This window comes from Protopterus annectens, chromosome 5.part0 (genome assembly GCF_019279795.1).
Source record: "Protopterus annectens isolate FY-2018-M chromosome 5.part0, PAN1.0, whole genome shotgun sequence".
In the NCBI taxonomy this organism is placed as follows: Eukaryota; Metazoa; Chordata; order Ceratodontiformes; family Protopteridae; genus Protopterus; species Protopterus annectens.
The window spans coordinates 1,518,901,613-1,518,928,732 of record NC_056735.1 but is presented as its reverse complement, the minus strand read 5'-3'; the positions used below and the strand labels follow the sequence as shown (position 1 = coordinate 1,518,928,732).

The 27,120-nt window shown below is 41.4% G+C and overlaps 1 protein-coding gene across 4 annotated transcripts in view; it reads right to left on the bottom strand.

Moving 5' to 3' along the window:
* LNP1 (leukemia NUP98 fusion partner 1) overlaps window positions 1–27,120 on the bottom strand; it is a 626,541-nt gene that overhangs the window by 395,791 nt on the left and 203,630 nt on the right. For 3 of the 4 annotated variants that reach the window (XM_044071331.1, XM_044071330.1, XM_044071329.1), the window contains exon 3: window positions 21,055–21,156. The exons of the other annotated variant lie outside the window; for it this stretch is intronic. In XM_044071331.1, coding sequence (XP_043927266.1) covers window positions 21,055–21,156 — 102 coding nt within the window. The remainder of the gene's footprint in view (window positions 1–21,054; window positions 21,157–27,120) is intronic. 4 annotated transcript variants of the gene reach the window in all.

Here is a 27,120-nt window from a genome sequence, read left to right as displayed (position 1 = left end):
ACATGTCAGTCAAAATATTACACTCAGCATAGAAAAGATCCAACGTACTGCACATTCTCGCTGCCCTGACAAATTGGCCTTTAACTATGGCCTTCTTTTGTCCGCGTGGGTGATGGCTAGAAAAATGTAAGAAAGAATTGCAGTACGTTGGTTTCCTAAAAATTCTTGAGACAAACACACCTTTTTGTAAATCTTTCTCAAGTTTCACGTCAAGGAAGTCAATTCCTGTTACCGCAAAAGTATAAGTGAATTTCAAAAATTCTGTGGTAGAGTTAATTTTTGACACAAAATTGTCAGCTGCAAATGCATCTCCCTCAAATAAAATAAAGATATCGTCTAGATATCTCGTGTAATATTTAATAAATCTAGACAGGTCACTTGAAGCAAAGAGAAAGTGTTTTTCCCAATAACTCATAAACAGATTCGCTACCACTGCTCCACATGGGGAGCCCATAGCGACACCTTTTTTTTGCAAAAAGAATTTTTGGTCAAACATAAAGTAGTTTGAGGACAACACTATGTCCAACACTCCAATTATTACATCTATTTCATTATTAGGGGCCCCTATTTCCAGTAGTAACAAAGACAGCCATTCAAGTGCTTCATTATGAGGAATGGATGTGTATAAATCAACCACATCAACAGTGAGAAAATTCAACTCACTGTTGAAGGGTTGATTACTGATTGCCTCTAAAAAAGACCAAGAGTCCTTACAGATCAATGGGAAATGCCCCATATATTTAGACAACATTTTATCAACTAATTTAGCTGAGAAATAAGTAATGGAGGACCTACCGTCTATTAAAGCTCTCATAGGGGGGTTCAACAAGTCTTTATGTATCTTTGGAATGCCGAACATTACCGGTATTTTTGGTAATGTTCTATCTATGAAATTATATATGTCATGATTTATTTTATTTTCAAGAAACAAGTCACGATAATATCCCCTTATTCTATTATATGTACAATGGACTTCATTAAGGGATGCTTCGACATATGCTCCTGATTCCAAAATTTTAAGCATCTTTTCTCTATAAGTACTATCATCAAGTACAACAAGACCTCCCCCTTTATCTGGTTTAAGCAATCTTATGGATTTATTACAAAGATTGCGCAGCATATCTGTTTGAGCTCTAGTGATATTAGATTCAAATTTAAACCTTGTCTTAAAGTTGTTAGCAAATAAATGTCTTAAATCAACCTCACATGCTTGTTCAAAAACCAGAAGTGCAGGATGAAGTGGTGGATTAAACACACTAGGGGGTTTTAAAAGTGACCAATTACTGGAATCAGTAATTTCTTCATTGAAAAATAATTTCAGATTCAGCTTCCTAATAAAACATTTCAAATTGATTAACTCTGTAGATACATCTCCGGACCTGCTAGGCACAAAAGTATAACCATATGCTAACAATTCTATCAGTTCCTTCTCAAATTTACAGTCCGTAAAATTATAAATTTTAAAGTCTCCTGTTGAATTAGTCAGAATGTCAAGAACTCCAGACCCAGTAAGTGAACCCCTCTCATTGTCCTCCATTGAATTTCCCCTTAGTAACTGTTCATTCAAAGTTAATACAGGGGGACTGTAAGGTTCCAGTTCTATCTCCTGTTGGAACGTTGACGCGGGTTCCGTTGTTCTAAAAAAATATTATTATGCCAGTTAGTGTTACTTCTTTTATTATTTGCATAATAGTTCTTTATTCTGTTACTACGTCTTGGACCAGTAACAGTAGTGTACTCCCCCTGATCAGGTACATCATTGTTGATATTAACCTCTACTGAATTATTAACATCCAAGTCATTGCTGGAGTCTAGCCCAGCTGTTACTCGACCCTCTCGTTCTGAAAAGTGGAGTTTAGGATAGGCCATGTCAGATTGATAATCTCGCCTTCATTCTTGCTTGATGGGCTCGGAGCCGATCCCTCGGCTCCGACTCGGCACTTGCTAAGCTCGAGAGTCACTTTTACCAGCTCGAGGCAGCCCCATATCCCATGATGCAAGGCGGTAAGTACCCAGATCTCGTTTGCCGCTTCGCTTAGGAGGTCTTCTTTTTTACCAGCTCCTGGTAAGTTATTCACTTTTGTGAGATTAAGCCCCTTTTTAGTAAAAAAACCTTTTATTGATAGTTTTAAGTTTATTTTGTACTTTTTCTGACAGAAAATCCCTGTCTCCTTTAATTTTGTTAGTCAAACTTTTCCCTATCCCATCCCCCCCCTGTTAGGGTGTGTGTGTTGGTTTTATAGAATACCTTTTGGTATTTTATTTAAGTTAATTTTGACTGGTGTGTGTGTGTGTTTTTTCAGCACCATGTCAAAGGAGAGGGTCTCAGGTTTTAGGAAGTGTGACTCGTGCTGTCAGAAGATGTCTCTGACAGACGGTCACACTTCTTGCCTGTATTGTCTGGGCCCTCTTCACCTGCAGGACTCCTGTGCTATTTGTCATTCCTTCAGCCAGAGAGTCCTGCAGGAGAGACGTAATAAGCTGATATAGGGCTCTCCGGCTAAGTCGGCTCCACCAAAATCAGCAAAACCTTCCAAGGCCCAGGCTTCTGTATCTAAGCCTGCGGCCTCGGCTCCGACTGCATTGAGTCGAGATCGGCTCCGACTGGAGCCGATTCTGGCTTGACAAAGCCTTCGGCACCGATGGCTATCAGTGCCGAATCTGTATTGACCACTTCGATGTCGGCTCCGATCGGTTTCGACACCCATGTGGCACAGGCATCGGTGACGGCTCCGATCGGCTCCGACACCGTTACTTTGGTGGCTGTATCGGCTCCGGCTGGGGCCGATACATCGAGGCTTCCTGTCGGCTCCGAGAGGTCGGCTCCGACAGGATCTATAGTATCGGCTCCAATGGCTCATTCCAGGAAGAGGTCGAGGTCTCCTTCCTTGGAGCCGATACTTTCGGCTCCGGCTTCACCTCTTCTATCGGAACGGAGCCATCGGAGCCGATCTTCAAGGTCATCCAGGTTGTCAGATCATGACCTAGAGAGAGTGGTCAGTAGATTACTTAAGTCACAGGTACTGGCCCAAATGTTACACAGTCCGTCTCAACAGACGACTGTTGGTCCACACCCCGTTACAGTTCCTCCTTCAACTCTACCCCAGAGCTTGGAGTTGGAGTCTTCGGGGATGGTTACTGCTACGGCTGGAGGACGGATACCCCTTCTGTTCCTTCAGCCTCTACTCTTATCTCCTCTTCGAGACCTTCCTTAGAGGGATTCGGTGGTCGGGCTTCCATGGTCTCCTCCGAGGGGGGGTGAGTGGCATCGGACCCTTGTCCGAACCCGCTCTTCCCCTTGGAGCCTCGGCCTTGGTGAGCTCGGCTCCGACATCTGCCTCGGAGACTTCCCTTTCGGTGGTCCCTGGAGTTCCTAGCTCTTGAGCGGGTTCTCTCGGACCTGCCTGGGAGGGGAGCATTCGAGGTGATGAAGAGTGTACTGGCCACTGGTATCAGTCAGCAGTCTGTTCCCGTAGCTCCTCCCTCTATAGTACCTGTTGACATCTCTGCCACTTCTCTTGCTACAGGACCCAGAGATCCTCCGCCTCAGGTTTCCCATTGGGAATTTCCCCCTCTTCCGAGGATTCTCCTGATGTTTCGGGAGATCCTCCTAGGAAGAGGACTTGTAAGAGGAAGCATGTAGACTCCCACGAGTCTGTCACTTCGGATACTGACTTTGATGAGTCAGAGGGATCCCCTAGATCCCCTCTGAGGATGTCTCCTTCTCAGACATCCTAGAACTTCTGAAACAGAGGGGAAACTGGCCCACCAACAATCCCTCTGAGGATGAGTCAGTATACCTAGAGGCGTTTGGATCTCGGCCCTCCACCTCCTGGGTGTCTCCGCCTTTGACCCCTTATGCAGGTTATTGCACGAAGGCGTGGGCAGCTCCTGACTCTGTAGAGCCAGTCCCTAGGAGGCCTTCAAAATTTATCACTGCCCGTGTGACAAACAATTCCTTACTAAGGGTGTCCCGCTGATGCCATGGTGGTGGCTGCGGCCACCAAAAGGAACTTGCAGATCCTTCCGTGCCCGTCCATCCTCCTAATAAGGACTCTAGGACCATGGATAGGTACGGTAGCGGATGTTTTCCTCAGCGACCTTTGCTATGCGTCGCTGAATTACCTATGTCACTTCACCAGACTCCAGAGGGATATCCTGAAGGAGCTGGGAGAAGTAGTTCAGGATCCTACAGCTGCAGGGGCTCAAGAAAAATTGCTTCTCAGCTAGGAACCCTCAATTCCATTGCAAACTCCTCCATGCGGCTAATATCTTATGCTGCGGATGGAGCAGTAGAGCCGCAGGCACAGGTGTGGCTCTTAGACGCCAAGCCTGGATGCGGCTATGTGATTTTATGGATCCCTTTAAGGCGTCCTTCACAAATTCTCCCTTTGATGGGTCAGCTTTGTTTGGCCCTCAGGTGAAGGAAACCTTGACCAGGTGCGAGCAGGACGGCAAGACTCTTTCTGCTGTTGGAGTCCGTTTTCCACCCCTTCTAGGCCTTATCCCAAAGGACAGAAGGGTGGGAAGATGTGGTTCCGTAAATCCCAAGGAGTCACGCGGATTCACGTGGTCAGTTTACCCCTAGAGGCAGAGGGGTAACAACAACAAACGCCGCTCTAGAGGCAGAGGGGTCCGAAGAACCAGGGAAACAGGGAGCCTCTCTGACAAGCCCTTTCAGCATCCCTGAGGTGTTGCCCGGCTGTCCCTCCTTGGAGGCAGTCGGGGGAAGATTATCACTGTACCCAGAAGCCTGGCATTCCCTCACTCAAGACAGATGGGTACAGTCGATCATATCCAAGGGTTACATAATTCCTTTCGAGGAAAGTCCCTTCCCCTCAAGTTCCCTTCCAGATGTACCACCCGGTCTAAGGGAGATTGCAGAGTCAGAAATCGCAAAACTACTGCAAAAGAGCCATTCAGCCAGTTACAATAGACCATTCAGAGCCCGGAATCTACTCAAGGTTCTTTTTGGTCCCCAAAAGACGGGAGACTGGAGACCAATATTGGATCTCAGCAGACTCAACAAGTCTGTCAGGAAGACAAGATTCAATGGTCACTCTTCAGTCAATTCTGCCCTTCTTACAGAAGGACAACTGGATGTGCTCAATAGATCTTCAGGATGCGTACTATCACATCAAAATTCACAGACGCTCCAGGAGATTTCTCCGCTCGGCTGGGGTCCAGTCATTTCCAGTTCAGAGCCCTGCCCTTTGGTCTCACTACAGCCCCCAGAGTGTTCACCAAATGCATGGCAGTGGTCACGGCTCACCTGAGACATCAAGGATTCCAGGTGTTTCCGTATCTCGACGACTGGCTCCTGTCAGCCACCACCAGGCATCAGCTTATACAAGCCAGGGATTACACAATAGACCTTTGTTCTCATTTGGGCATCTCAATCAACTTCGAAAAGTCATCCTTATCGCCCTGCCAGTCTATTACCTTCATAGGCGCAAACTTAAACACTGTTCGGATGTCAGCTACCCTTACAGAACAAAGAGTTTCAGACATTCAGACTCATGTCAGGATCATTCTGGCCAGCAAGAAAATACAGGCCAGAATGGTTCTAAAGGTATTAGGTCTCATGGCTGCGGCCATTACTCTTCTTCCCTGGCTCGATTCTACATGCGCCTTCTTCAGTGGATGCTGTTCACACAGTGGTCATACCAGCAACTTCCAATGCGTCACCAGATTCTGGTGACACAGACATGCAAAGAGCATCTTGCTTGGTGGATCACATCGCCTCAGGTTCACCAAGGCAGGTACTTTGTACCTCCATCCCCGATAGCCACTGTCACCATGGATGCCTCCCTGATCGGGTGGGGGGGTCATTATCAGGGCAGGATGGTTCATGGGACGTGGCAACCGTTCGAGTACCATCTGCACATAAATGTCCTGGAGATGAGAGCAGTGCTTTTAACGTTGCAAGCCCTCAACGACTTTCTTCCCGTAGGGACAATTGCAGTCCACACAGACAACATGTCTGTAGTTTGGTATATCAACAAACAGGGCGGAACCAAGTCCTACCCCTTGTGTCGAGAAGCGCTCAGACTTTGGCAATGGGCGATCTCCTCTCATCGGTTTCTGGTAGCAACGCATATCCCTGGGAAAACCAACATTATAGCGGACAGATTGAGCAGAGCTATACTCATGCCTCACGAGTGGTCTCTCAAGCAATCTATAGCGGAAGAGATTTTTCTGGAATGGGGTCGCCCATGTTGCGATCTTTTTGCTACTCCCAAAACAGCAAATGTCCAGACTTCTTCAGCCTCTTCCCTCTATCAGGCCATCCCCAGAGACGCTCTGACCCAGGATTGGCCCCAGGGACTTCTTTATGCCTTCCCTCCATTTCCTCTGATCCCTCAGGTGATCCAGAAAGCTACCGCTTTGAGAGCCAAATTGATTCTCATTGCCCCTTACTGGCCTCGACAAGTTTGGTTCCCGTTCCTCCATCATCACCTTTTGGTGCAGCCGTGGCATCTGGACCCAGTGCCAGATCTTCTGATTCACCAATCGGGTCAGCTGCACCAGTCAATCCCTTCTCTCAACCTCACAGCATGGTTGCTCCACTTCCTTCCTTAGCCAGGCTTCCTTTGATCTCTAACCCAGTTAGAGACATCATAGTAGCTTCACTAAAATCCTCTACCAGGAGGATTTACACAAGCAAATGGAAACGTTTCTCTTATTGGGCTAAGGCCCAAAATATTGATCCTTTTACTGCCCCTGTTCAGGCAGTTCTGGACTTCTTAGCAGAGATTTTTCATGCAGGCTCCTCTTCTTCCACAGTCAGAGTTCAATTGGCTGCTATTTCCAATTTTCATGTCGGGATAGCAGATCATAATATTATGTCCCATAGGCTCTGCAGGGCCTTCTTGAAAGGAATTTTCCTACTAAAACCTCCAATCAGGAATCCTCCTCCTCAGTGGGATCTAAATTTAGTGCTGACATCCTTGATTCTTCCCCTTCGAGCCAGCTGTTTCTTGTTCCCTGAAATATCTTTCTTGGAAAACGTTATTCCTAGTGGCTATTACATCTGCCAGGAGGGTGTCTGAACTTCATGCTCTTCGGTTCGACCCCTATTTGGTTTTTCACAAAGACAGAGTATCTTTGAGAACTAACCCAACCTTTTTACCTAAGGTCGCTTCAAAGAACAATTTGAATCAATCCATTGATCTCCGGTATTTTCCCTAACTATTCAGATAGAGCTGAACAAAAGCTACATTACCTTGATGTCCACCGTCAACTTAGATATTATTTGGACAGAACAAAAAAATTTAGAAAATCTGATCAACTTTTTGTTTCCTATGCGGATATAAAAAAGGCCTTCCTGTTTCTAAAGTGACTTTGTCCAGATGGCTTTCTTCGGTCATCTCTGAAATTTATACGCTCAGGGGAAAACAGCTGTGCTCAAAACCTAAAGCACATTCAACTAGGAGCTTAGCTACTTCTACAGTTTTTCAAGCTAGACTTCCTTTGGACACTATTTGTGCAGCGGCCACTTGGGCCACTCCTCACACTTTTGTTTCCCATTACAAATTGGACTTGGCCTCCAGGGACAGAGCCAGTTTTGGCTCTACAGTCCTCAAGAGTTTGTTCCATTGAGCCACCCAGGATAGAGGTGCTAGGACGCGGTCCCATCAAGCAAGAATGAAGGCGAGATTGACAACTTAACATTAAGAAGTTATGTACCTACCATAACGTTCCATGTTAGTTGTCTTCTCTCGCCTTCTTTCTTGCGACCCTCCCTCCTTCCCCCTGGCCTGGACAGACCTTGTATAAGAAACTGTTATGCTATAGACCATTCAGACCTGGTCCTTTTTCCATCTGTAAGTTTCTTTCTTCCTTTGTGAAGTATTTTATGCTTGGTGCTATTGCCCTTTGTCAGCAAACAAGATCTGGGTACTTACCGCCTTGCATCATGGGATATGGGGCTGCCTCGAGCTGGTAAAAGTGACTCTCGAGCTTAGCAAGTGCCGAGTCGGAGCCGAGGGATCGGCTCCAAGCCCATCAAGCAAGAAAGAAGGCGAGAGAAGACAACTAACATGGAACGTTATGGTAGGTACATAACTTCTTAGTTATGCACTTGCGTAGTGAATTCTGGTTCATGAGAATTGGATTGTCCCCTTCTGAGTTTATACTGGGATTCCATAGTCTACCATTTGGGCAAATGGTAGATATGTATGACTATGCATTATTAATGTTGGTTTTTACTGGCTTCCAAAAAGCTGTTACACACAGCTGGAAAGCAACAGTTCCACATAAAATAGAAGATATCCACTATTTATTGCAATAAATCAACAAAAGAGAGTCATGGGTCCCTACAAAATTATAAAGACAGAGACTTAATAGCAAATGGTTACTATGCTCACACCATTTTATAGATCCCCATACAATCTGCATTTTGAGACACTAACAAAAGTTTTGTACAATATGTCTATGAAATAGTAAAGGAAAAGTATATCTCTGTTAAATTGAATTTCAATAATAACCATTTTAGCCATGCTCTTCACTTGTTTTATTGTTTATCTGTGGATATGTCTTTATATATCTATATCTATATATATATATATATCTATACCTATATATATATATATATATATATATATATTATATATATATATATATATATATATATGCCTATATATAGCTATACCTATATATATCTATACCTACATATATCTATATCTATATATATATATATGCACAACCCATTTTCCCATTTTTGCACATGGGTTGGTATGTCATATCAACAGTGATAATCACCTAGAGCTAATGGCCAATGATGTTCACACTGCCAAGTGGCTATACATATATCTTAAAAAAAAATAAAACAAAAAAAGTTTTAAATGAAAAAATCCCTAAAAAATATTTGGAAATTCATTTATTTCACAGAGTGGGTTGGGCAGTATAAATAGGTGCTCTCAATTGTCATACTTATTGTGGAGCTTAATTAAGACATGGAATGAAAATTATTAATTTATAGCTTTTTTCAGGTGAAATTGTTGTCAGCATTCTGCATCCATTTGTCTTTTGTAGAATGCTGGTAGCAATTGCCATAAGCAAGCAATAATGCCCAATATGGTGTGTGTGGTATTGTGGAAAAATACATACCCAGGGGTGTTCTGAGGCCCTCTTCTACAGGTGGAGGGCCTCTACACTCATGGAAGGACATTATTTTTATAATAACACACATCCTGAATGGCTATCTCTTAAATTATTTTGTATTTATTCTTTTTTATTACTACATATTTTTAGCATTTTTTAATGTAAAATAGTTCTTCCACCTAATGTCTCAAACTTGTTTTAGTATATGTAATTTTGATGGGAGGAAATATATTACATCCAAAAATAAATTATTTAAGTGTGTAATGTCTACAGGCATAGACACAAGCACACACACACACACACACACACACACACATACACACACACACACACACACACACACACACACACACACACACACACGTGCGCGCGTGCGTGCGCATGCACACACAAACACACAACTCGTCAGAAGAATATATAGGCTCATACACATACTCAGAAACACAGCCACACATACACACACACACACACACATTCAGAAATAGAAATATGCAGACTCACACAAATATACATAGATGAAAACAAATACACACATGCATGACAGTTAAGAGCCTCATTGTTTATCCTCAGATTTCTCCTTATGTGCAGATAAATGAAAAAAATAAACACATAGAAGGTCAGTATTGCAGCTCTTTGCCTCCTCCCCTTACTTTTCCTGGTTTTGCTTATTTAGTTATATCACTAAGGATTGAAGTCAGTCAATAATGTCGGACATTAAGAGTTTAATAACTGCAAATGAATCCGTGTCTGTGCTAATGGACTACCTATCAGTCAGTAGTGTCTTGTCTCTCTCTCTCTCTCTCTCTCTCAGTCTCGCTTATACTGTCGCTCATGCACAAAAGCGCATTCACATGCAAACATACACACACACACAAACATATACACACACTTTTTGTTTTGTTTTATTTGCATGTATTTTAACTTTACACTCACTAAATGGCAAAGCGTTGTTTAGCAGCTGTAAAAAATGGTGGCTGTTTGCTTCTTAACTGTGTGCTTCACAACAGCTTAATATGCTGCCGTGAAGCGGCGGACTTGTTTTTCAGTGAGCATTATCTATACATTAATACCCTGCTAGAGAATGTCTGTTCTCCAATTAGGCTTTAATGTATAAATTGCCATTCTCTAAGTGAGAGTAAAAGAAGCTTCACTGCGGTAGGTTATGGTCAGAGATGATTCCTTCCATGGTATTGTCGATTCTGAATGAAGAATCTTACTTGTAATGTACATATGACTGAAGAATTAATATTTATCCTTTCAGAAAATCTATTAAAGGCCTACATCCTAAACTTTTAGCAATGAGGTGACTTGAAAAAACTAGTGTCATGTGCAAGTTTATGTCCTTCGTAGATATCTGAGGATTGTTCAAAATAATCTGAAAACAAGGATTTTATCATCATAAGATAGAAAATTTAAAACAGGTTTTATGTTTTCAAAAATATGTTTTGTTTTTTTTTTCATACAGTTTGAGAACTTGAAGTATGAATTCCAAAGCTAAGGCGCGTTCCATGTGCCCAAACTGTCAGGTAGCTCAAGCTGAGCAGACAAAACAAGTTTGAGTCGAAAAGCCCTTCAGAGCTTTACTGCTGCCAAAGAGTACGCTCCCCTGAGGCTTTCAAGGATCGATGGTGTGCTTGTGCTTTCCTTTGCTAGAAAGATAAGTTTCCTTTAGGGGAAAAAAAAACAACTTCCATTTTCTTTATTTTGTTGATGTTTTATTACTTTCTTCTTTAGGAAAGTTATTTTAAAGATAGGAATGTGGTGTTTTAACAGACTGTCTCAAAACGAATGTACTTTTTAATGGAGTGCTCATTTTTTCTGTCACTTTAAAAGCTTTGTAAAGTAACTGAAAACATTTTTTATGTGGCAAAATTGTGTTTATTTTACTTTTCTGGGGCTGGCATGGTGTTTTAAAGTGTTTTTTACTGTGAAAAAAATACCTTTTCTGGACTAGTAGTGTTTACTGACAATTGTTGCTTGTCATCCCAGGAAAGAGTCACAATTTTCAGCTTGACCATTCCAACAGTTAGTCTTTTTTTCAGCCACAAAAAAGAAAACAATTAAGTAAACAACCTGTGCCACCACACCAGGCTAGCAATTTGCCTTAGCCACAAGTGGGTGACTCTGCTTTGGCTCTTTGTTGTACCTCAGACCACTCATCTTTTACACAGGATCCCACATCGACTGGGAGTAAGCCACATCCTCTGTGACTGTTTGGGTCGCATCAGTGGGCAAGGGAGAGCCACTCTTGTCAGTCCTGGGAGAAGGACCAGGGAAGTTTTCCCTGTTGTGTCAGAATGCTGTGCCCATTCCAGAGGAAGTTACTGGTGTCATTGGTAACATGGCTGGCTCCATTTTTCCTGTCAAAAAGAAACAGAAAACCAACCATGCATCTACGTCTTCTCAAATTTCTTGGGATAGGAGTAGTTTACTGGGTCTGGCTCAGGGTCTAACTCAAGCTATTGATATTTCTTGTAAAGTAGTTTCTGGTAAAATAATGAAGGATTCCTCTTTTCATGAAGAAATTCAAAATTCTGAATCTGAACAGAAAGATGCAGGAATGGATATAGGATTTTTTCCTCAGATTTCTAATTCAGACTCAGAGGAGAGCTCAGTTTCTGATTCTTCCTGGGGAGGGTCTCTTTCTCTGTGACTATTGTTAGAATGTGCCAGTGTTTTCAGTTGGAAAACACTAAGGTTTCTGAGTCACTCAGAAAATACTATAAGTTGTTGAAGAAGGATTTCTAAAACCTACACATATTTCTCCTGTTCTGTGTCAGTTTTAGAGAATGTGTGGGTTACTGCCAGCAATTTTCCTGATAGTCAGCCACCTGCTCCTAAAAAGGCAGATAGGATGAATAAAATTCCTCATTCTTTTAAATTTGTATACACCTTTCCTAAACCTGACCAAGCAGCTATAGCTTTAGTTTACATCATTGCTGCTAAGCATTTAGTTAATTCCCCATCCTACTATTTGTGATAGGTTCATAGGTTCATAGGTAGGTACTAGGCTATCGGCCCAGGGGCCTGTACAAGCCTAGCCAAATAGGTACCCTGGCTTTTGCCACCCAAGAAAATTATTTTCCTGTGCCTCTGTCAAGCAGAGCCACAGAGGTGATCCCTGAGGTGAATTTCCTATTTCCCATCCAGTCATCAAGATTTTTCTTGAAGAGTGCTAATGAGGAGCTTTGTTTGATATAGATAGGTAGTTTATTCCAGAGTATGGGAAGTCTCTGGGACAGGAATCTATCCCTCCGGCATGCTCTGTTTATTGTGGTGACAAGGTTTAGGTGCCTAGAGCGTGTAGCTCGGAGGGATTGGGATTTATTTAAGTGGAGCATGTCCAACAGCTCTGGGCTTGACATAGCCTTGTATGTTAGGCAGAGATCATCTCTGAATAGGCGATATGCGACGGAGTAAAGCTGGAGTTTTTTGAGACGATCTGCGTAGGGCATCTGTTTGAGGCCGGTAATCCTCTTTATGAGGTATTTCTGCGGCCTTTCCAGTTGTTGTAGATGTCTTGTGAGGTACATACCAAAAGGGGCGTTGTACTCTATAATGGTCTAATGATTGATGAGTAGAGGGGAACAATGACCTCTTTTTTCTGGATGAGAAACCTTTTGTGATGAGGTGTGCCACATAGAAGGATTTCCTGACTACTGTGGCGATGTGATTATCAAAGGAGAGACTACTGTCCATCTGTGTCCCAAGTTCTCTTATCACACTTTCGGTGTTAAATATACTACCACCTATATTGTACTTCATGGGTACAGAGTTTTTACCAAAGTGGATGACAATGCACTTTTTGGCATTGAGCTTGAGGTCATGGCTTTGACACCAGGCATCTGTCTCAGACAGTGAGGCCCTTTTGTAGGATGTCCACATCGTTAAGAGTTTCAATTATGGCTCCTAGTTTGCAGTCATCTGTGAACTTCATTAACCAAAGACCTTCTGTGTTAGCCTGTACTTCAGAGAAGTAGATACCAAACAGGGAGAGGACCCAGGACTGAACCCTGTGGTACTCCACTTGTCACTAGTCTGAAGTCGGATTTGGAGTCTGCTACTTTCACAGTGTGGGTTCTGTCAGTGAGCCAGTTGGCAACCCATCTTGTGACATAGGGATTTATACCTAGTTTAGTGAGTTTATGTATAATTCCAGAGTGGGGGATGGTGTCGAAAGCCTTGGCAAGATCTAGATAGGCTGTGTGAACCACCTTACCCTTGTCTACGGCTTTGGTGACTGCTTCAAAGAAGTCTATCAGGTTTAGGAGACATGATCTGCCTTTTACAAACCCGAACTGGGTGGGGTCCAGAGTTTGGAGATTAACAATTTCTTTGTTTATAAGTTCCATGATGATATGTTCCATGGCCTTGCAGACCAGGCTCGTCAGGCTAATGGGGTAGTAGTTCCCAGGTTGGTGGTGGCTCCCCCCTTGTGTATTGGGATAACCATTGCTGTGCGCCATTCAGCAGGCACAAAGCCTGAGGTGAGGCTATGATTGAACATGGTACTTAGGTGGGGTGCCAGTTCGTTCTGTAGTTCATGTAGAACGCAGCCTGGGATGTTGTTTGGTCCCATGGATGCTGTGTTCTTGGCTTTGGAGAGTGTGGTTTTTACCTGTGCAGCTGTGATTACAGGAACTTTGCATTCTTTCGGTATATAGATGGGCTCTTTAATGGGTAAGAGGGGGATAAAGTTAACACTGAACCTATTTGCCAGGATGTTGGCAATATCAGTTGGGTCTGTATATTTAGTGCCATTGTGCTGTAACTCAGAGCAGATCTGAGTGTTGCCATTGAGATTCTTGACATAGATATAAATTGCTTTGTGGTTGTCTTTATCAGTGGCAATTTTGTTTTGTAACTAGTTTTGGAGGATTTTATCAGGGATCGCAGCTTCTTACTGAGGCTGACCAGGGAGCTCCTCCACTGATGGGATTTTACTCTCTTTTGCAACAGTTTCTTCCTTCTGTTGTACAGTTTGTTTATGGCAGGGACCACCAGATTGGCTTCCTTTTTTTGGAGGATTGCATCTTGGTTCTGTTTGGGATAGCATGATCCATGCACTCATGTAAGTGCTTATAAAGTGCAATTGTGTAGGATTCAGTAGTCGTAACTGTATTGTCCATCTGCAAGGGTGTCATGAAGTTCAACACTTCTGTCTTAAGAAGCATGAAGTTGGCTTTGGAGAAATTTTTTACCATGGTTTCCTTAATGGGGGGTGGGGGCAGGATGTGGACATCTATGGTAATTAGCTTATGGTCAGATCGAACCAATGAGGCATTGACTTCATGTGTGGAACACCGGTCACTCATGTTGGTAATGACTAGATCTAGGATACTGTTGCCCCTGGTGCTGGTGTGGATAAGTTGATCCAGGGCATTGGAGTTTATGAATTCCAGAAAGCGTTGAGCGAAGGAGTCGGTACATGAGTAGTTTTCCCAGTTAATGGTGGGGTAGTTGAAATCACCCATTATTAGGGTGTTTGGTTGAACCCTAATATTTTCCAGTACATCAAGAAAAGAGGAGTGGGAATCCTGGGGCATGGTGGGTGATCTGTAGCAAGCTACAATTTGGATTGTGGTTTTTCCCAGAGTTAGTTGCACTTGGATAACCTTGGCTGCATTATGCTGAGCAACTCGACTGGAGGTGTGGATATCCTTAATGAATATGGACACACCTCCGCCTTTGGTGTTCCGGTCCAGGTTAGATGGCCGCAAAGTGTGGTATGAGTTATAGCCTGGTAGTGCAGGGGTGCTGTCTGGAGCCTTGAACCAGGTCTCTGTCACTGCACAGATATCGATGTTCTCCATTTTAAGGAGTGCCTCGAGTAAGTGCATTTTGAGATTTAGACTTCTAGCATTGAGTAGCATCACCCTCAGTTTTTGCTTGCCTGTTCCTGTTATGGTGGTGAATTTGTCATTTGAGCCTGGCCTAAAAAAGGCAGTATAGGGGCAGCAAGAACATTAGCCAGTATCTGGAATCCCAGGGGTGACAGGTGCAGGCCATCTCTGGCAAAGCATCGTGGTCTGTCGACCATGTCATCCCAGGCAGACAGATACTGGATCCCTTTAGAATGGCACCAGAAGCTTAGCCAATTGTTGAAGTCAATCATTTTGTCCTAGTACTGCGGCATCATTCTGGGTGATAGCAGAATGCTACTCAGGGCTAGGGTCATACCTGCCTGGGCTACAAGATTGGAGAGCTCTTCCATGTCTCTTTTCATGTAGACCAGGGAGGTACATCTCAGGTTGTTCACACCAACACAGACAATGACAGAGTCATATTTGTACTTGTTGTGGAGTGACCTGAGTGAGTGGGTTATGTGGCGGATCCTGGCACCCGACAGGCAGCTGACAGCAACCTTCTCCTTGTTTAGCCTGGTGAGTGGGACATCAGTGTGCCTGACTATAGAGTCACTTATGACTAGTGTGTTGGGTACGTTGTTTTGCCTTATTGGCTGTGGTTGAGTGGCACACTGAGTCTGCGGGCTATGTGTCATTTGGATTATGTTAGGGGGTGGAGGTTGCTTGGATTTCTGCTTTGGATGTCTCTTTTGCTTGAGCAGATTATTATTGAGAGCCACCACGAGTGTTTTTGTGTTTCTATGTATGGATTTTGGTGGTGTAGATTTAGTGAGACTATGTGATGAGTGTGGTGTGGTGCAAGTGTTTACCTTCTCTTCTTGACTGTCAAGTTCAGTCTTGATTGGAGAGAGCTTTACCTCCAGTTTGGCTAGATAAGTGCATCTCACACAGGTTGTACTGTTGAGTGGTAGGAGGAGAGGGTTGTCTGTGTACATGAGGCAATTTCTACATTGCCCCAAGATGCCCAGATTAATCATATAGACAGGAGAGAACACTGGGAGCTGACCCTTTGACATGCCTGAATAAAAAAATATTTTCCTCTAGATAAGTGAGGAAAGTGCGTACAAGAGCATTTTTTCTCTAAGCAAGTGAGGAAAGTAAGTACCAAAACTGTTTTCCTCTAGGTAATGAGGAAGGTTGAGTGCTGTAGTAATTAGTAGGTTATTTAGTGCTTACAAGTTCTGATAAAGATGGAAAATAATTGATAGATGTGGAAATAGTATATACTTCTGCAAGTTTGCTTTTCAGAATTTTGAATTGACAAGCTCATATGTTAAAGTTTGTTTTAAAAACCTGTAAAAGTATGAGGAATGTTATATCTGCATTTTTTCTTGTGAGGAAAATCTGCTTTAAATAATTTAGTTTCTTCTATTGCACAGGTTACTAATCATTATATACAGTGTGTGTATGACTGTTAATACTTATTCCAGAGCAATAGCAACTGGTAATGATTGAGGATGTTTGCATGGCTGCATTCATAGGACCTCCCAGATGATGTTAATGAGATTTTAAATTCTCCCCTGGGCAGAGATTTAGTGTTTGGCCCTCTGCTGCAGAGGTGATCAAAAAGTGTGATGAAAGGGGCAAGCTGATCCGTCAAATCTCCTAAGATTTTTCAGCCCTCCTTTTCCAAAATTTCCAAGGGATTTTCTGTTTCGTTGTCCAGTTTTGGCAAAAAAACAGAATAAATAGTGTCAGTAAAATACAAGTAAACAGACTTTTAAGAATAAATGACAAGGGGGCTTCAAAAAGATGTCTTGAACCTCTCAAAACCAAGGAGAGTCCAACAAGTCTGAATGAATATTCAAGAGATCTTGTGAACCCCTCCCACCATGGCCCCCCTTTTTTTTTCAGAAAATCTGAATCTCCATTTTCCTCTTTGGCAACAGATAGTGTCAGACAAACAGGTTCTGAAAATCATTCATCAAGGTTACAGATGACAGTGGGAGGAAATTCCTCCTTTTCAGGGGGAAGAGTGTCCCTCTTCATAACAGTGGGCCATCAACTGACTCCAGGAACTACAGAGCCATCAGTCTGACAAGTCTGGTATGCATAGCCATGGTTCGAATCACCATGGAAATGATCAGCAAAAAAAATGGCAACCTACAGACATGGGCCCATACCAGTTTGGCTTTGTTAAGTGATGGTCTTGCCTCCTCAACCTGGTAGAATTTTTCCAGAGGGTCACTACAGCTATGGATGAGGGAAAATGGTGTATACAGCCTATGACCTGGCCAAGGCATTTAATACAATACCCCATTCAGGTATCATTGAAAAAATCTCAGTACTAGGCATAAATTTGCTGGATTGCTGGCTGGCTCACAGATAGGACCCAAGAAGTCAGGATCAGTGAGACTATTTTACCAGGAGCCCAGTCACCAGCGGAGTACCACAGAGCTCTGTACCGGGCCTGCTCCTGTTTTGTATCTACTTCTGAGAAGTAAAGACTAATGCTAAAGGCCTCTGGCTCACCAAGTTCAAAGATAAATGTAAGTTGAGAGCTGTCATAGATTCTCCTCATAACAGCAACACGGGGTTGAACACAAACAAATGATTGATGCCAAAGCCACAGATTAAAACTCACTGCAAATAAATGCATTATAGTGATATTTGGGAAATCATCCACCTAAGCTAATGACTCCATCGATAAAACACACTTAAGAGTTGACCAGATAGTTAGGGATATGGGAACATATGTAGACAGTAATCTGACCTTTGACATGTAGCCAAGATAGTACAAAAAATCATTCTGTGCCCATCTCATAAGCAAGGGTATCACATTCAATTCCAGGGAAGTTATAGTACCACTCTATTCAGTCCTTATCAGACCCAGCATTAACATGTGGCATGTACCTAACCAGGCACTTGCAACAGTTGGAATGCCCTTAAAGGTTCCTCACCAGTAGAATCCATGGTATGAATATCCTGTACTACAAAGATCACTTAAGGCCCCACCTATGTACTCAGTGTCCTACAAGTTACTGAGAGGCAATCTATCTCTAGCATGTAAAACATCCTCAGACCCAGCTGTAATGGATCTCTTGTGCCTCCACAAAACAGTACCAGAAACACTTGATCTAAGGACCTGAATTCTGCCTGCAGTGTAAAAAGGTAGAACATGCTGGAGAGACTGATACATGTCACAAAGGATCCCTGCACTATGGAATAAGCTCCCCATCTACCTGAAGCAGAGTTTATCCCTCACCCTATTCAAAATAAACCTTGATCATTGGATGGGAATTCATCCCCCAGTCTGGCCTCCATGCCTCTGATGGACAGAGGTCAACTGTAAGTAAATTAATGCCCAAATAACATACCACCCCACTTAACCCTTAGCTACCTCTTTACTAACATACATCCCATATAGGTATCCAAGGAACTCACACATAAAACTGGGTTGGGTTGTAAAGACCCTGGTGGTTGTTAGCCTAGAATAAACCTTTGAACCTATGAACTTGTCCTTCCACTTCCAGATCAAAATATTTTGCTTCCAATGGTTCTTCATCATATGCTTTTCCAAGAACCAGTTCCTTCTTCCCAGGTGGAGAAGGAGTTTTATTCAAGGATGTTCTTAGTGCCAAAGGAAAGAAAATTCTTGGAGACCACTTCTGAATACTTCTTTCCTAAACTTGTTTGTAATCGTGCCCAAATTCAAAACAATGTCACTGCACAACCTGTTACCTCTTCTTCCTCTTTCAAGTTTCCTGGCAGCACTAAACTTAAAGATGCTTATCCCCACATCCCTGTCCAGATGTTTCTTAAGGTTTTGTGTGTTTGGATCACATTTTAATTTTTCTGCCTTAGTCTTTAGACTATCCACTTCACCAAGAGTGTTCACAAAGTGCCTAGCTCCAGTTATAGCTCATTGCAGATTACACATCTTTCCATATTTAGATGTTTTTCTCTTTGCAAAGTCTTTTTCAAAGTGTCAAGAATCTCTCTCTCTCTCTCTCTCTCTTGGGTGAGAGACCTATTGCACAATATGGGATTCTAAGAGAACATTCAAAAGTTTTTCTTGATGCCTTCACACAGGATTGTGTTCCTGTGATGTCGACTAGACACCTCAGTTCAAACAGCTTTTCTTCCACAGGGAAAAAAAAAAACAGATTTTTATGTAGCTCTATTTCTAAGGTTTTCCACTCAGACTTTGGTCACTGCAAGGGAATACCTCAGGATTTTGGGTTTCATGGCATCTATGACTCTCATGATACCGTTGCAAAACTCCACATGAGAAAGATACAGTTGTATCAGAAATCTCTTTGGTCCCAGCTTCAATGCCCTTTATTTTTTCTCAGTCCTGGAGTTTGCCAGAAGAGAAGTCTTTTGGTGGAGACAACAGATATCCTTAAATCCAGGTCTCCCCTTCTCTCTCCTTGCTCCAAAACAGTCAGCAACTACATACACTTCATACTTTGTTTGGGTTGCAGTTTCAGGAAGGTTAAAAGTGTAGAGGGTGGGGAACACCAAGGAGAGATGCAAGCACATCAATACCAAGGAGATGCTTGCTCTGATCAAGGCACTGAACTCTATGAAATATCTTTGGTCCCTGGGACCTCTGCAAGTATTTACAGACTATGCTAAAGTCTTTGTTGTGGTATAATATTTGTTTTAAGTTCATTTTTCTGTATTCTTGTGTCTGCACCATTAAATGGTAGCTCAGTATCTCATTGTCTATCTTGGTACTAATTTGCCATGCTGGGATTTTGAAGAGACCTAGAGTTTCTGTAGTATATCTTTTTCTAAAACTCCACAAGTCTGAAATGATGTTGCCTGTACCTACACCCAGTCAGACAATTTGTACTACAATAATGAGAACTGAGAACCCCTGGGATAGACAAAAGCCCTGTGGCCCATTTGTTCCAGCCTAGGTAGCTCAATTATCCCATTTGTTCCCACACAGCAAGAGATGGGTGATATGGAGTGGGCAAGCTTGCTGGTCATCTAGGGCTACCTATCCTCCCTTGTGGAGAACCCCCCTCCCTCATGATTGCCTCTGAGTTCCACTACTGCTTATTTGCCATGCAGAGCATATGAATGCATCATTGGCAAGAATTGCTCCCAGGCCTGTACCTCACAGGTGCAACACCTCACTAGGAGTCAGCCAAATGGAAAGCAAGAGATGCTTCTCCCCCTATAGGCTGGTAAGCCAGCAGTGGCTGCTCATTCCCATTGTCACCATTCAGCTCGGTCAGGTACCTGAGGCCCTAACTGAACTCAGGTCACCTCAGCCATAGTAATGGCTTTATCCCTGTACACCACTGGTTAAAACATGTCTTGATCAGTCATCATCAATTGCTTGAATTCCTTAGTGGGGTCACACTGACTGACTTTGCCTAAGTGCCCATTTTCATTCTTCCATGGTGCTGAGATTTGAGTTCCCAGTCATTTGTTTAATTTTAGAAAACCAGTTTGAAATATCTCATCCAACAGTCTGAGGACACTGTTACTTAGTAATTCAGTAATAACGTCAGTTGAATTGAAAGGTGTCATTTTTATCTTGGTTAGATATTTTGCCTAATGTTTTATTTTCGTGATGAGGATTTTCTCAGAAGTGCTGCTAATACTTGGAGACCATTTTGGAATTCCAGTCTAATAGATACCCTTGAGTGTTACTGAAAGAAAGGATGTGGAAAGTACATGTTTTAGATAGGAAAAGTGTTATAGCATAAACCTTAACGCTTAATTCTCAACTTTTAATAGCATGAAATGAATCCTAGCTAAAATAATAACAGTCTGTTTTTATCTATATGTGTATATGTGTGCATGTGTGTGAGTGAGAGTGTGTATAGATGGAGAGACAGTTATTCATTTCATTTTTACTTAAAGAGAATATGAATATTGAATGTTTATTAAATAACTATAATATTTACATTGCATACATGAAAATTTAACTAAACTATTCATATGAAGTGATTAGATTCTAAATGCGTTACTGTGGTGGTACTTTTCTGTTTAGAAATAAAACATTTTACCCTCCACTCATATGAAGGTTGAGTGGATCCTACTTATATCCTATGACTTTAGTATTTATCTCACTCTTTTTCTCATCCCCAAATGCCCTCTCTGTATAGCTCCTTCTTACCTCTCCTTCCTCTCGGCTGTGAATGCCAGGTGCAATTCTCCTCAGCCAGTCATGCCACCCTGCTGATGACCTTCTCCTCCCTGAACCATCTGGATGTCCAGCCTAAAACAAAGTAAGGCACATAAGCACAAACAGTAAAAGGATTTTCACATTTCTCTATCATGAATGCTGATAACTTTTGTAAAACAGCATGAATATGTACAGTTCAGTACGGTGATGCCTTCCATAGCATAAGAGGAAACAATGAATTATCCAGCTCTGCAACCCGGGAGCTTCTGGCAGTAATGAAGTAGTGAGAGATGACAGTAAACCCCAGTAAATGGTATTGTATATATTTCTGAGTTGTTTATTTAGAATAAACACCAAGGTCCTCACTTTTAACACTGTCAATGATAAATCAGTGAAACAGCTTGACTTCCTTACTGTTATAAGGTTTTTAAATTATCTTCAGTTAATGTACTATTTACATACCAGTACTTTTCTGCTATCTGTATAACTTGAGATTATTATTAATACTTATCCACAATATATGTGTGTGATGATAGGAAAAGAGAAATGTATCCACCCAAATGTAGGGTTGTTCCTTAAAAAATAATCTAATTGCTACAGTCATCACGAATCATGAATGCACTGTTCTGTTTCAAGCATTTAGACTGTATGTGATGGAATCCTTAAGCAATAACCCACGCCTAGGTGTGGGTAATGCTGGATTTACCCACGGTTGGTGTGGTTTGGTCATGAGGGCGAAGCCCAAGTGACCAAACAAAGACAACCATGGGTAAATCCAGCATTACCCACACCCAGAAGTGGGTTATTGCTATTATACAATGACATTATTTAAGAAATAAAATACTTACTTTTCTTAAATAATGTCCTTGTATAACAGTGCCGTGCTGTCCTTCTGCCTCTGGACAGCTCCGCTTTGCCATTGCTGATGTACTGCGCATGAGTTTGGAAATTGTATTCCCACACATACCCAGTACATCAGTGCTCGGGAAAGTACGCAACTGAGAAAAGAAGATCTCCTTTGCTCCATTTTTCTGTAATTTCTTCTTTTTTTTATATATTGGTTTGTAGCAATTTAGGGGTAGGAGAGCTGCACTCCCAACTCCACACATACAAGAAAGACAGCTTGAAGAAAATGCAAGGGAAATCAGGTACGTGTGTTTAATTTTAAATACCGTACCTATACTTATTTCTTCATGCTGTCTTTCTCGTATGTGCGGAGTCGGGACTACAGCTTTATTTTTTTTTTTTTAATAAAAAAAAAAAAAAATTAAAACTTGGACAATATACCAACAGAAAAAAGTCCGGGCAACCAGACATTTTCCTTTGGTATATTGTCAGATTTACAATGGGCATGCTGGCCAATCAGCGTGCATGTTTTGGAATAGTAATGGCCAGTCATTGTATAATTATCAATATTCCATTCCATTTATATGAGAAACCATTCTGGAATAGTATTATTTATTTATTTATTTATTTTATACTCATTTACCGGGATGGTCCAACTAGATATATGCTCATTTTCACAGTTGGCCCAGGGAGAAAAGCTCCAAGTTAGTAGATTACATTACATTACATTAGTAACATTTACAAATTAACATAGTTTACATTTACAAATGAACATAGTTTACAGTCTAGTAAATTTACAGAACAGTAATTTCAATCAATATACTGAATCACATTGTTGTATAGAAAAAAATAGCTCATCTACACCATGCTGATCCAGCCCCGTATGCACAGTTTGAAAACAAGCACTATCAACCTGCAGTTTCTGGAGGACCTCATTGAAGCTGATTTTCCTATATGACAAGTAAAAATAATGAGAAACCATCAGGTGAAATCATCACAGTCACTTGTTTTCATGACTCTGACACTGATAAATTAAACATGTTCATGGTTTACACAGAAAATAGTAGAAGAAGAATTTACAAACTTATGACAGATGATTCTGCTTCATAAATGTTTGTTTTGTTAATTATCTGTAGTTTACAGCATAATGGTACTTCACCACTTAAAATGGAGATGGTCTCCATTCCCAGTATTAGATGAAAGACACTGGTGTATAACTCATCAACATTTATGGTAGTCATTTTGGTCCATCTCATTTCACTGACCATTCTCTGTGCCTTCACCAAGATCTTCTTTATCTTTGTAAAGCAGCTGCCCAGGTAGTTGTTTCTCTTTACCCCCCAGTCTGATGTTTCACATAGGAATATCCTTCATTTGTTTCATATATGTCCTTACAGTCTTAGTGTCAGCAGTTTTGTTAAACAAAAATTCAAATCTGTAGAACAGCAAAAAGCACACCTGCAAAATGTTGATAGTGTTTTAGAATACAGGTCTGCAAACAAAATCCCAAGATTTTGGATTTTCTGGAATTAATATTTATGCATTGTATCAAGTCCTGTTTAACTTACCTCCCCACAATCACTTTCAGTCTTGAAAGCGTGGGTACTTAATATATATAGATGACTGCATGGGCAGTATGATGCCAAAATATAATATATTGTTTTTAGTCTGTTTTCTGATTTATAAGTCAAAATATATTATCACTGCATTTTTCAATATCTTCTAAGTCTTTAGGATTTAGAGAATAAGAAATGAATCTGACTTTTTAAACTAATGGAAACCTTGTGGTGTAGGATCTTCTGAAATTCTGCATTCATTTTTTTTTCTTTTTTTCAATGCTGGTAATATTGCTTACTTTTTGTATTTTTTTATTTTACTTTATGTATTTTTTCTTGCATTTCTAATAAGTATTTAATTTATTACTTTCTCTTGTTGTAATATCAAGTTAATACTCTACGTCTACATGTTCATTGAATAATAGGGTCTACATTATTTCCTCAAAGAGGCATTCCATCGAATGCCTCTTCATTGACCCTAAAACCGCAAACTTTCAAAATATTGAACCTCCACATAAGCGATTTCTTTCCCTTGGAAAGAAATCGCTTGTCCTACAAACACCAAGTAACCACAAACACTACCCCCACACCCCCCCCCCTAACTAAATATATCAACTCCAAGATTGCATTGCAGTGGGGAAAATGGCAAACTGATGAGGATGGCCAAGCGATTTCTTTCTCAAGAAAAAAAAATAGCTCATGTGGATGTTCGATGTTTTCCAATTTCGCGGTTTCAAGTTTGATGAACACCGCGTCGAAGAAATAATAGGAACCCGAATAATATAGGATCATATCGTAAATCTCTCTATTATTACTAAAATGAAAGAAGTATTCCATTTCTATTAGAAACAACTCAGCTCTAATATCTATTTTTTATATAAGCTAGTGGTCTGTTAAATCAATCCAGTTTTCTTGAGTTTATCATTACCATGTAAGTCATTATGATGTGATAATCAGTGAAGGACAGCTCCAAGTTCTTTCTGTGGACTGGGCAAAATATGAACACAGTAGCCAGCTGGTGGCACTCATGAAGATCAGTGAAAATAAGTATAGAAGATGCATAAGAAATACACTTCCTGTAACCAAATTAAATATTAGAGTAACTTATTTTTCAGAATAATATGTCAAGACCCTCAGCAAGTACACAATTTACATAGCCAGTAATTGCAGTTATGATTAGTCAAATGTTCTATCTTGCTAGACTGTCCAAGCAAACCTTTCAGAAACGTACACTTTGCTTTTCTTTATCTATATCTATGTATGTAACCTTATTTTCTGAAACTATGTTGCTTATAAGTAGGCTACTGGTACCCATAATAAATCCTTCTCTCACTAACACAAATAAACAAAGATAAGCTAGCTGGTGCATGTTTTTGTTTACCTAAAAAAGGAGCTCTGACACTTTAAATCACATCCATAGAAAAAGCAAATAAAACCAAACTCGGAAAAAAGAAAAAACAAATGGCAAAACGGAAGCAATCCACAGATAACAATTTATTGTAAGCGCTTGAAGTGCACCAAGGAGAAGTGCATGAAAGCGCTTACAATAAATTGTTATCCGTGGATTGCTTCCGTTTTGCCATTCGTTTTTTCTTTTTTCCGACTTTAAATCACATATTCTTCTGTCATGAGAGAGAAAATTACCAAAAAACAGAATCTTTATACAGTCAAAAATTCACAAGGTAACCTCAACAGAAGTGCATGGAGTTCTGAAGGGCAGGCCCTTGGACTTTTGCTGTTCATACAGTTAATTAATTTCCAGAAATGGTCCATCACTTTCTAGCACAGATTTCATGAAGAAGATGTGTAAAACACATGCACATTTATATCTCAATTTTCTACCAACAACTTTAACAAAATATACTTTGGAAGATTGAGAATGTAAAAAAAAAAAAAAAACAATGGTGTTCTAGTGTGCTATAACATTTACAAGAAGTTGTAACATGGCTGTTAATCCAGGTTCTGAAGCCACATCTAAATCACACCCACAATTTAGTACTTCAATAAATAAAGAGACTGGGTTATGGGGGTGCAGGATTCCATCTGACAAATGTATACTGGCATTTATACCACCGCCAGGAAACACATTAATTCATTATCATTGAGGTTTGCTTTGGTCTAGATGTATTTTATTTAATTACACAGTAGTGCAGCAGTAGCATTGTTGTCTCACAGCAAGAAGTTCTCCTGTTCGATTCTCGGCTGGAGTGCGGGGAGTGCCTTCTGTATGGAGTCTGCATGTTCTCCCTGCGGTTGGGTGGGCGTTCGAAAGACATCTGTAAATGGGCGTGCCTTCATTGAAGGTTGAACGTCAAGCTGGCACCTCGACGTTCGTAAAAATCTACTGCCAATCATTAGCATACCAGAGTTCCCCTGTGGCGACCCCTAACCAGGAAAAGCCGAAAGACAACTACTTAGTGTTTGTTAACTTTAAAGTTAGATCAATCCAAACTGCTTTATTTTAAGCTATGACTTTTAAGCTAGCCACACGGTAAAATGAGCTACAACCAATTAAGCCAATCAATATAATATAACCATGAAATGAAAAACAGTTATATACAAAACATAAAATGAAAATAACATGAGAAATATTAGATGAATGGACTTTTTATTTGATGCACAGCAGATCAAAGACACTGCAGCTAAGTCTCTAAAGCCAAAACACCAAATACAGAAATAAGACCAAAGATGAAAAGGCTGGCAGATTATATTACTGAAGTACAAAATATTGAATATAGGTTCATAGGTTCATACTAGGCTATCTGCCCTAGGGCATTTATAAACCTAGCCAGAGTGTGTTTGGCTTTCGCCACCCATTTTAAATTAATTTTGCTATGCCCTTTTTCGAGGTTAGTATACTGTGCCTCTGTCTAACAGTGACACAGAAGTGATACCCGGGGTAAACCTACGATCTCCCATCCACTCATCAAGATTCCTCTTGAAGAGAGTCAATGAGGGACTCTGCCTAACCTGGACTGGGATTTTATTCCAGAGTGAAGGGAGCCTCTGGGTTATGAATCTGTCCCTCCAGCATGTCCTATTTATTTCAGTGCTGAGGTTCAAGTCTCTCGAGCGCATAGCTCGATGGGATTTGGATTTTCTGAGGTGCAGCATGTCCATTAATTCCTGGTTGGACATGGCTTTATACGCCAGGCACAGATCACCTCTGAGCAGGCGGTATGCCACTGAGTAGAGCTGGAGTTTCTTTAACTGGGCAGCATATGGCATCTGTTTGAGCCCTTTGATCCTCTTGATGAGGTACTTTTGGGGTCTTTCCAGTTGCTGCAGGTGTCTGGTAAGGTACATCCCAAAAGGGGCATTGTACTCAATTATGGGCCTTTTGAGGGATGAGTAAAGAGGCACGATGACCTCCCCTGATCTAGATATGAATCCCTTCATGATTAGGTGGGCTATATAAAATGTTTTTCTAACCACTTTGGCCATGTGGTTGTCAAATGAGAGATTGCGATCATCTTGGGTCCCCAGGTCCCTAATTACTTCTTCTGTACTTAATGGATTACCACCTATGTGGTAATTTGTGGGCACTTTGTTTTTGCCAAAGGGGATGACTATACAATTTTTGGCGTTTAGCTTGAGGCCATGGCTCTGGCACCAGTTGTCTGTTTCTATGAGGCCCTTTTGGAGGATGCTTGCG